Genomic DNA, 11,656 nt, shown 5'->3' with positions numbered 1-11,656 from the left:
GTTATTTCATAAGAGCTTGAATTCACATAATAAGTATTCTCCACCTCTCATCCTCCCTCTTTATTATCAGCCACTCCCTTCTTGTTCAACTTATTGCATTCTCATGCTTCAGCATATTAATAGATGCACACCCTTCTTCTTCTCATCCAGATTATACTTATTTAGTATGGATCACAGGATTTGTAGGAATGGCATCTTAAAAGTCTAGGGCCAAGATTTTCCAGGCAATGGAGATACACGTAAATCCTCCATCTAGTTTTTCTGAGACAATTTTGAATAGTATGTGTTCCTACACATACTCCAGGAATGCTTTTAGGAAAGCAATAGCCATACATACAAATTAAGTGGGCAAATGTAAGTGGATATTAAATCTTGGAGTTTTTAAATTGGTTTGTATATAGTCCATGTACACGTTACATCTAGTAATGGCAAGGCTGATAGAAGTTAAAAGCCCACATTTATCTTAAGATACATATACAACTAGCTAATACTTAATACAAAAAGCAAAATTTGTTATGTTTTGAATGTAATTGAAAACATAACTGAGCTGATGTATGGCCTCACTTTTTTCCCTAACCTGTTAGCACTAGGTAAACTCATGGAGGATTTTGTCTGCTTCTGTGTTTCCCCGTTCAATCTGGACATAAGGTGGATACCCTATATGATTTGAGAAATCATCAGAAAGCATGGGAGATGAATAATGCATATTCATAGAGAAAGTACCTCCAGTATTAAATATACAGATTTAAAAGAAAAAAAAAATAAAACATGAGAAAAACCTAATAGGGATCTTGAGCTACCTCCAGAATGAAGGGCCCCAGCAAGAACTAGTCATGACATGAGTGTGGATCCTTAGTAACTTGAAAACAGAGTCTGTAGCCAAGGCTCTTTGCCAAGCCTCAACACCGGCAGGAATCACAAACACAGCACCAGGGGTGTTCTAGTGCTGCAGTTAGACCATGGAAACCTCACAAGAGGGGTTCTGGGCACCACATAACCACGAGCATTGCAGTCCCATGTTACAGATCCAGACTGAAATGCTTGCCTGTCAAAATTGCCCCATCCCTTGAGAGCAAAGTACTTGTAAAATAAAAATGTTTTCACTCATCTTCTAAGAAAACTGCCATGACTGTTTCCAGATTTTGTGGCTCTGGAACACAGAAGACCCTCATCCAGAAGGAGCAGCCTGGAGTCTGCCAGCACACAGTTACAAACCCCCAGGGCAATCAGCCTTCAACCACAGCTCGTTACTGCTAATGCATAACTGATTAATGTGTATTAACCAAGGGATGTTTGTAGGTTTCCACATAAGCTTTATTTGTGTACACCAAAAAAGTGATTTTCCAAGACAATAATTTCTAATTTATCTCTCTGCTTCAACAGGGAAAGTAAAATTCTCTTTGAAAAGAAATTTGTTCAGTTTTGCCTTCTCTGTATCCAGTGTAATCTCAAACTGTGCTTCAGATTCCCCAGTTTATTAGAACTTTTAATTTGGAATCAATATAATACACTCCCTTTTCTTTCAGATATTAGAAGATTTTCCATCTAAATTATTTTGCATCTGGAAAAGTAATTTTTGTCCAGTGGAAGTTTACCCCACAAGGGCTGCAGCCTCACACCTTTAACCAACGTTCAGCTGGAGCCAGCCAGGAATACAGTTCTCTCACACTGGAAAAGGAAGGTGACTGTGAGTGGCTTCAGATCTGAGGCATGGGATTATTCTTACTTTATTTGATGGAAAATGTATTTATGAAATAGCCAAGGCTTCATTTTCTTAGTAATTACTAAATGCAACCAGCAGCAGCATTTCTTCAACACTATCTACCAGCTATTATTTAGGATTAGTGATTTTTAATTTGCTAAAGGCAAGCAACTTCTGCCTCTCCTCCCAGATCCAGATGGAATCATTCTCTTACCAGTGTGGTGTTACTGCCAGGGGAATATTTGCAGGTCTAGTATGAGAGGACTTCACACCAACCACCTACCTGCCAGGACATGCTGGATATGGGTAAAACCATCTCATAAAGGTAATCCTGCAGGGGAAGAAACTGTCAACCCAGGTTTCATCCTGAATGCACATCCCTGCCTGTTAGACTGGGTGCTTTAAAGCACAAGGTGGGCAGAGCCACCTGAAACAAATACAGCTGTGATAATTATGTCAGTTCTGGAGATGACACTGTCAGCTAATCAGAGCATAAAAATAATCCTTCCTGTGTTAGCATGCAGTATCCAATTTTTACCTCATACAAGAAGATTGTATCCCAATGCCATAAAAGAAAATCCCTTGTTAACTGCGAGGAAGCAAAACAGCAAAAAACATCCACTTTTTCCAAGTCCTTAGGCACCTGTCTCATAAAGGGCTTCCAGAATTCTTCAGTAGTGCCAAATCTGCTCTTGGTCATCGTGTGTTAAGTGAAGTCATCTAACTATGATAAAAAATCCATTTTTAAAAATGAAAGAATAAATGAAGCTGAATACATTTTTGGAGGATTTGGAGCAATCATCACAAGTAGGCTACCTGGTATGAAGAAGTTCTCATGTCGCTGGCAACCAGTGGGCTCATAAAAGAGGATAAATTATCAACACTCTGTGCCTGCTCACTGTTGTCATTTGTCTTCCAGTCCTTGCTCTTTGCATGCAATATGAAAAGCTCTCCACAACTTCCTGATTAAGCCACTTTTCTATTTTCATCAGAAGGGTTGAAATGCTACCTGGTTTAGTGAGTGAAACTCGGGACTGTCTTGCTTAACAACAAACCATATCAGTCTAAGGGAATGTTAGATCATAGCTTTCTAGAGGCAGATGGTTTCTCCAAGAGCTTCTTTTACCTCCTGCACCCACTAATATCCCAAGGCATACTGGAAGACCTCTGAGTCTATCTACACAAATGTAACTGTGGCTTATGAGAAAGAATCTTTATTCATGAGACTTCCAATTTATAGACCACACTTCAAGGTTGTTCTCTGTTCCTTCCAGTTGGCAATAAATTAGTGCCAGTTCTAATTCTTCCCTTAATGTCTTTATTTGTTACACATCAGGAGAAGTTTACCAATATTTTCCAAACAGGAAAAAAAAAAAAGAACAAAATTTCTAATTGTAATTCTCAGGATGCAACTGTCTATCAAGAATCTTTCAGGGTAGCGATTAATCAGGTGAAAAAGAAACCAAAAATCTTAGGACATGCAAAAAGGAATTCACATACAGAAGATGCTTTACAGAGTGACTCTTTCCTGAATCTGCCATTTCCTATCGAGGAATGGCACAGAGCTGGTAGGGAGGTGGCTTCATCGTGCTCCCAAAAACAAATTTGGTGTTGACTTCCTTCACTCCTTCTGGCAGGGTGAATGTGAATGCTTGTAGCAGGGAGGAAAAGACAATAAAGAGCTCCATCCTTGCCAAGAGCTCCCCCATACACACACGGTGCCCTGTGAAGAAACAGAAAAGGCAATTCAGCCAAAGTATTTCTATCACACCTCCCTTTCTAAACTGCCTGGGATTTTCTTTGCTCGTTTTCTGCAGGTTTTATCCTTTTCTCTTAACTTTGTCATTTAATGATTCATAACCAACAGGCTGCTTGTATTTCCACAAAAAGTTTCAATCTAAATTTGCATCAGGCAGTAAGACAGAGAAATTGTCTCCAGGGTGGCACAGCTTACATTTACAGTCTACCCAGCACCATGCATTTTTCTGCTACTGTTTTGGTAGCTGGATCTCTTCTCAGAGAGAAACTGGATCTGACTTCCAGGAAAGACTTTTCTATGTGTCATTTCTTCTCTTCCAATCTTTTCCACACACAGCTGGACTTCTCTCTTCTTGTAGATCTTTGAAACAGTTTGTATATGCCCATTTGTAGGTGCCTTCCTGTGAACACTGCTGAAGTCTCGTGGAAAAATCCAACTCAGATTTTTCCCAGGCTGGGATTTTTCTCAGAGACAAACAAGAGAAGGAAGAACACAGACTAATATCTGCTGTTGATCATGGAGCCGTGTGAGTGTCTAGTGAGTGTCTTTTTTTGCAGAAAGCATGTTTTCAAAGAGGTGTTGCCTTCTTGGACCAATGAGTCTTTCCTATTTTGTTTTGCATGATCTATCTTATATAAATGCCTTGGCTTTTCAATAAATCACTTCTTCTTGCTGCTTTGAAGAAGTTGTATATGTGGTGCTGCATTATTCGCCATTCCTAATCTGACAGCGACACCTTCCCAATTATTTAGGGGAATTAATGGACCTGAAATTGTTACCACAAGGTGTAAATAAATCCCTGTTCAGTGCACTTACCTATAGCAAATGGTAAGAAGGCTTCTCTGTTTACAAAGTTTCCATCTTTATCCAGAAAGTGGCCTGGGTTGAACTGATCAGGTGTCTCCCATTTTCCAGGATCAGCCAGAACAGAGTCAATATTTGCTAAAACTATGGTGTTCTGAAAAAAAAGGTGCAGTGGCTTCAAAAAAACTACGACTGTAGGATCTACTAATATCTAGGACAAAGCCTTGTGAAAGACAGACAGGTACAGAGACAGCCAAACCTTAGAGGCACTTCTAGAACAAGAGTTCATGTCCCCAATCAGGAAAAACTTCAAAAGCCTTTCTAAAATAATCTAATGGACCAAAGATTAAATTCATTTAAATATGCAGCACATTTGTACCTTTGGAATATGATATCCCAGCAGCTCCGTGTCCTTCACACTCGCTCTGGGCAGTGCAATTAAGATTATGTTACTGTATCGCTGGATCTCGTGAATTACAGCATTTGTGTAGGGCAACTTTTTCCTGTCCTCATAGCAAAATACATGGGAACAACCCACAACAGCATCCAGCTCCTTCTGGACCTTCTCTGAGGAGGAATATTCAGCTTTAAACATACAGCAAACAATCTGTAAACTCTACGGTCATAATTTTTCCTGTTGTTTTTACAGTCAGAATGGCACCCAACCAGATGAAAAAGATACTTTATAAAAAATAATGCCTTCAAATTCCCATACAGATGACCTGAAAAAAATTGACATTGAGGTTTCTTATAGGTTGCATATATACTTTTAAAATAACGAGAGCAGATGAGGTCATTATATATTAATGTGTGGGTTCCTGTTACATTTGCTGCTCTAAGGTAATTTATTTAAAGACTTTTATTAATATATTTTCTACAGGCAGAGAGTCAACTGGAAAAAATTATTAATTGTGTGTTAGGGGAACAGTTTAGTAATTGATCAAGGATTGCTCTTCATTAAGAAGCACATAGATTTTGCTTGTCATCTGCAGATGTCCTAACTGCTATTCTGTAATTACTTGCCTTGGGAAGCACTTACACAAATTAATTTTTCCCAAGGACTTCTTTTTTTTACTTACTGTGCTGAAATGGTAATTTCTGATTATTTTTTTTATTACAGACAGATTCTACTACAGACTCTATCATTGCAATTAAAATTACCTCCACAAAACTTAAGAATGCCTTAATATATCTGAGAAAATGAAAAATTATGTGAAAATTCAGTATGTGCAATCCAGTCTCAAGTTTGAAGTCCTTTGAAGGTAACGAAAATGGGAGATCCTTTCTTCTTAACACTTCCATGGTTTCTACTTGTCAGGCTCCTGCTGTGCCTGGTACTCAGCTTAAAGTCTCAAACATGAGGCCTTTAAAGTGAGTTTTACACCTTCTAATCCTTTCTATCCCATACACTCTGGCACTTCTTTTTCCAGTCATTTACTCTGCCAACCTGCATCTTTCTTCTGTGAATATCATTATTAAAAGCACACATTTCCAAGCTCCTCACCCCAATATTAGCAACCTCACACTGTATTTAAGTTATTTCTACTGTGAAAGGCCAAGAGCAAATGAAGGAGTAGGAGTCAGGGATTTAAAAGCATGACCCAAAGACTCCTTAGTAGAAGTCTAAGCATTACTGTCTGTGGAGGAGCAGTGAGACAATTTATCTCATCTGAGACTAAATTCTTCCAGCTGATTAAATTAATTACATCCTGCATTCTGTTTAGATCTTTAAAAAAAAAAAAAAAAAAAAAACAACACAAAAACAAAAACAACAAAACTGGATTTGCCTGTATGTTAGAAAGGATACTGCAAGAAACAAATGTATGCAGTTTGCCTGATTCATACTTTAATAATTAGTTCCTCTACTTTCTTTGAACAGACACAACCACTACTAGAACTTGTGCCATTGCTAGAGTTGCAGACCTCTTTGGCTGCGCTTACCTTGAATGTCAGGATAAATCACCATGTAGAGCAATGCCCACAGTAAAGTTGTGGCTGTAGTTTCTGTGCCTGCTATGAAGAGGTCAGTAAGAGTCTGCAGCAAGTTTACTTCATCATAAGTAGAGTCAGCATCTCCTTTAGTCTGCAGATATTAATTGAAAGGAATGTTATGGCACACAAAAGAAGTAAATCACCTGGAGAAATCATACACTTCTAAATTTCTATTAGACATCACTATAATCAAAGAAACACTTAAAATCCCTTGTTGTTAGTGAAGTGTGAGAGAAGTTCAGAGGTACTCACTTTATCTATCTCATCCAAATAGTAATCAATAAAATGTCGATTTTCATCAAGTTTTCTTTTTTCTTTGTGTTTTTCAAATTCCTTTGCTAACACAGCATTCACAAAATCTATAGAGGACTTAGCCTTTTTAACTGATGGCAAGAAAAGACCAGCAAGCCAGGGAGACAACTCATATATCTGTAAAAGAGATATTTTAGATATGTGATATTACATATAAATATGTGGCATTTAGCAAAGTAAGCTTAAATCCTAATGCAGGCTTCTGGGTAGTGGAAAAAGCAAGTGAAAGACTGATGACTGAATCAGCATTAGATTGAAGGGATAGTGCCTGTCCCATGATTTATCAAAGATTAAAGCATTTTTAAATTCTATTTTTCCCTGGAGCAAAATAAAAATTTCTCTCAGTTTTATAGTATAAAGTTAGATATATATACACTTAGAGATTATATAAATATAAATGTGATGTAGAAAGAATAAATGAAATTCCTCTCTACCCCAATTCTTTGCTGGGCTGAACTTTGTTCAGCTGAACTAAGAATCTCCCAAGAACCTAGTCTTACATTATCCAACACACATATAAGTTCTATTTCATCACTAAAAAAACCAGATCCAGGCTGACTTCCTTGATACATCTGTAAAGTGAAAATAGAACTATCCAAAACCCAGGTTTATTTTCTTACAGTAGGATAATGAATGATTTTACTCTCATTTGCCTTCTCATAGATAAAAAACAAATAGATCACATCTGTGTGATGTGCAAAATAGCTCAGTGACATAGAAACACTGAACTGTGTGGATTTTCTCCTGTTTATTCATTGTACTAAACATATTCACCTTCTTGTCCTTATACCTTTATAAAGCCACATGTCAATAGAAAAGAAGTAAAACACCTCTGATATCCATTCTATTCTTCTACTTCATTTCACTTTCTTTTTCTGCCTTTTACAGACTGCATCATGTCCTTCCAGTTAGAGAACTACTGCAGCTTAAATTATCCATTAGGCCATAACTTCTGGGCTCACCTTTTTAAGTGGCAGTTGCATTACAAAGATTTATCTCCTCACAAACCTTTTCAGATTCCCAGCTCTATTTCTTCTTCACCCTACTAGATAATTTTACTTAACACTGCCTGTCCACTTACCAGGAAAGCAGGTAAGTACAGCCAGTCATTAAGGAATTGTACATTCCTGAGAAAACACTGTGGAGAGTGGGACACAATGAAATGTTGGACTAGGACATTTTTGTTGGCTCTGGACACACTATTAAGGTGTTTTTAAAACAACTTATACAAACACCTTCTAAGAGCAGTTTGGAAATAGCTGAACCTGTGTCTACCCTGATTAGAAGGGTAGCTTAAGAATCATTTCACCAGCATCTTCTGGGATAGTTACTAACAAGTAATTTTATTTTAGCTTATGTACCAAAAGTATTGAAGTCCTCAAGTCCTCTAGGACCTAGCTTACAGCAGTTTCCAGCTAGTCAGAGATGGTGGAAATCATACAAGACACAGAACTGGATGAGTTCCAACGAGTTCTGCAGAAGCAGCTGCCTCATGCAAGGGTAAATTCACTTTTTGACTCCACACAGTACTGTGGTTCCCTTTCATAAATGATTCCTAATAAAACTGCCCCAGACTGAGACCAGCTGTTCTGCTGCTTTGGCAGCTGCAGTCACACATGCACACACAGAAGCAAGAGAGAATTATTCTCTCCAGTGGATCAAATGTGAAGTTAGGAGTTGGTGCCTTGAATGGAGACAGATATCCAGCAGCTAAAGGAGGGTGACTTCCAGTGTGTCACTGTATCCTTCTAAGGATGTGCAGATGTGGTACAGGTGTTGCTGCCAAAAAACTGTGGGGAAAAGCTGCCATTATGCAATTTCAAGCCATGTTACCTTTGCACAAAACAATTGCTCTATTCCAATTTCTATGAGATTGGCTGGCAGTAGTGAAGGAAGCAATAAAAACCCATTTACTCTTGACATTTGTTGACAGCCATGTCATGTAATAGAGTGAAGAAAGCCTATTTGCCAGACAGAAATTGAGATAAGCCTATTTCAGAGCTTATCAGATAATTTAATCCATATTTTACTACTGATTTCAGATATAGTTTCAAACACTGGAGTTGTACAGGTAGCACTTTTGCAAGAAAGTCCTTTTTACATCTCTCAGCCAGGTAACAAATTTTTGCATTTTCACCCCTGTGCCCCAGACACAGGAAATTTTTGTGTTATGGTGAAGCATAAGCAATAGAGACAAGTTTTGAACTAGGCATCTGGAAGAAGTGTTCTGATGCACTCTCCAGAAATTCCAGGAGCCCTAGTATTTATTTTTGTTACAAAAGTAACAAGCAAGTTGCCTTTTTCACTGTCTATCTATAGAGAGCAAGCAAACAAACAAAACTGATTTTCCTCACAAAAAAGGAGATGCTGTTCAAAAATGCTGCTAGGGTGTCAAAGGATTCAATCAGGCGGTGAAAATTCTTGTCATCTCTGGAGAAACGATGTCCAAAAATCATGGAACAAATCACACTTGAGACAGTATGAACAACAGGCACAGCAGGATCCAGAGGTTTTCCTGTAAACACAAGGGACTGCATTCACCATTAACACTTATTGTTTCTGCTCTTCCCACTGACAGGAGAGCTGATAAAATTTCATCAACATTAATTAGATCACTGGATGGCAAATTGCTATTCATTGGTAAAAGACTTGAGTAAAAAAGTAACTTCAGACATCTGAAAAACACTGCTGGTTCAAAAAAAGGAAAAACTGTTGGTGGGAATAGAATTAGTAGTATTAATTATAAAAACACCCAGATTTCATCAAAGAAATCTGCATCAGCAGACCTGACGTTGGGCAATAGCCAGGCTACAAAACCAGCTGAGACATTAAGTGCACAGATGAGTTGGGAAGATAACCACCTTCTATTCTTTGCTCATATCATTTTACATTAGAATATTTCAACCAACCCATGGATTAACTCCATTTTTCAGCAGCACAACCTGAGCAAACTCTCTCTGCTACTGAGGAGCTCACCAAAAGCTCTGTGAGCTGAGATTTTTCTACTGCATCTGACAGAGCAGAGCACAGGTCTGTGAATCCTTGGTCAAAGCTTTGCATATTTTATGTTTTTTCTTTTCTTTACAGGAAAAGGAGGCATTGTGACACTGATTTTGTTACTGTTTGCTGTTACCATAAGTAACATAGAACTGACTTAGATGTATTAATACTGATAGGGAGCAGTATATATACTGGTATATTACATAACTAGACATATATATAACAAGACAGGAATCTCTAATTCTGTGATCTAGCTGTGGGGTTTCACACTTCCACCAGTAAATATCTCATGCAAGCAACATATACAGACTTTTGAGACTCAAATCTGCACATACACTTTGAATCCATTTTTGTCACCAAAAAGTTTCAAAAACTACAAGTGGCCCATTCTCCAGTAAAATCTCCCACTGCACAGACTGCCCTGCCCACCCTCACATACCATTTGTTTTCTGTAAGTATTCCACCAGGTGAGCAGCCTCCTCTTGCAGTAGATAATCCTGGTCTTTTTTCCCTACTCCCATTTTCCTCATTGTTGCAATTCCAAAACGCCTCTGCTGCTTCCAGAGATGACCATTAGAGAACATAACACCTAGGGTCATAATGAACTCATGCTGTCAGTGCCTTGTAAATTAATAGATTGGTACAGTTGATACATCCAAGAAGATTCTCTTCTCTTCTAATTTTTTCAAATTTTTTACAGCAGTCTGGCAACATTCCTCTTTTCTTTCTTTTTGTATTTTAGCCACTTATCTTCTATATAGAAGCTCTTACATAACTCAATGCTGTCATTATTGTTCTGACAATATAGAATAGAACTGTTTTTAAAAAATAGTAAAAAAAAAAAAGTTTTTCCTGATGTAAATTAAGGACTTTGATGCTCTAAATCAATATTCAAAACTAGGGGTACAACACATTAAAATAATTTCTGAGAGCAATAATTACCATTTCCATGTGTCAGCATGTGAAATGTTCTGCTTGTGGGCCTTCCAGCAACATCTTCAGCACGGGCAGTCAGACCTTCCTTCACTGCATGAAACCCTTGCAGGACCACTGCAGGAGTGTTTGAAAGCCATAAGGTGAAGATATTACCATGAATTTTGGCCATCTGTAGAACAAAGCAAGTTCAGAATAATAGGAGTGAGAACCAGTGCTTTTAAATCAAACAAGATGAACCAGATCTTCTTCCTGGGCAGGTGCTGTAAGGGTGACTGACTCTGAGAACAGAACATCAAGTATGTTCTTACATACAATATAGTTTGAAGTCAGGTTTCTATCTAAAGTCTCATTTATTAAAGATCACGAGGTTTCTAAAATGTCAGCCAATATTTCTAAAGTCTGTGATGTCATTTATGATGTCTTAGGATTCAAACTCATTGTAGATGAACTCTTCCATCCTCACCACTTGCTACAAGACAGCAGGAGCTCATGAATTTGATGTGAACCATCCACAGATCCCCCTTTGTGTGTCAAGTGTAGCAAAAGCAGTTGAGGAGCAGAGTAATGCAGGAATCATCCTTTCCTTCTAGCTCAGCTGTGACAGCCTTGTCTTCAAGGTATCACTGGCAGTGGCCAGGACAATCCTACCTCTGGCTGCTGAATCAGGAACTAGAAAAGTAGCAAAATAGGCTGGAAAGAGTGGTGTGTTGCCAAGACATCCCAGGAAATGCAGGACAAGAGGATGCAAAATTTAGCTGCCTGGGAGCAAAAAAGAGGGAATACTTAAGCACAGTGAGCAAAAATATATGCACTTGTAATTGCATATCTCTGTTGAAATTCATTTTTGTAAAGACCAGTTCATGGCTTTTGAAACCTTGGGATGACCAGTACTACTTTTCATGTCTGGGATGTCAGAAATGGAAGAAAACAGAGAAGATAGGCATTAGTTACTCTTTTATGTTATTGAATAATAGCCCTTTTCCTTGAAACATGCAGCTCAGGAGGACAGAACTGGCAGGACATGTTAAAAACAGGGAAAGGAAAGGTTGCAAACAAAGAGGGAGAGTGAGGTGCTATTACTTACGTATTTAAATATTTATTTACTTTTAAATATTCATTTACTTTACATATTTACTACTTAATATAGATGT

At 38.1% G+C, this 11,656-nt stretch overlaps 1 protein-coding gene across 1 annotated transcript; it reads right to left on the bottom strand.

The window, feature by feature from the left end:
- Positions 1–3,104: 3,104 nt before the first annotated feature.
- On the bottom strand, positions 3,105–10,281 carry LOC130256745 (cytochrome P450 2J2-like). Its single transcript, XM_056498678.1, has 7 exons — positions 10,009–10,281; positions 8,924–9,084; positions 6,510–6,686; positions 6,207–6,348; positions 4,645–4,832; positions 4,278–4,419; positions 3,105–3,425 (listed from the first exon to the last, which is right to left on the bottom strand). Exons 1-7 carry the CDS (start codon positions 10,166–10,168, stop codon positions 3,247–3,249), a joined length of 1,149 nt encoding a protein of 382 aa, XP_056354653.1. The 5' UTR covers positions 10,169–10,281; the 3' UTR covers positions 3,105–3,246.
- Positions 10,282–11,656: the final 1,375 nt, after the last annotated feature.

This window comes from Oenanthe melanoleuca, chromosome 9 (genome assembly GCF_029582105.1).
Source record: "Oenanthe melanoleuca isolate GR-GAL-2019-014 chromosome 9, OMel1.0, whole genome shotgun sequence".
Classification (NCBI taxonomy): Eukaryota; Metazoa; Chordata; class Aves; order Passeriformes; family Muscicapidae; genus Oenanthe; species Oenanthe melanoleuca.
Note: the sequence above shows the minus strand (reverse complement) of the source record. Positions and strands in the feature narration are given on the sequence as shown.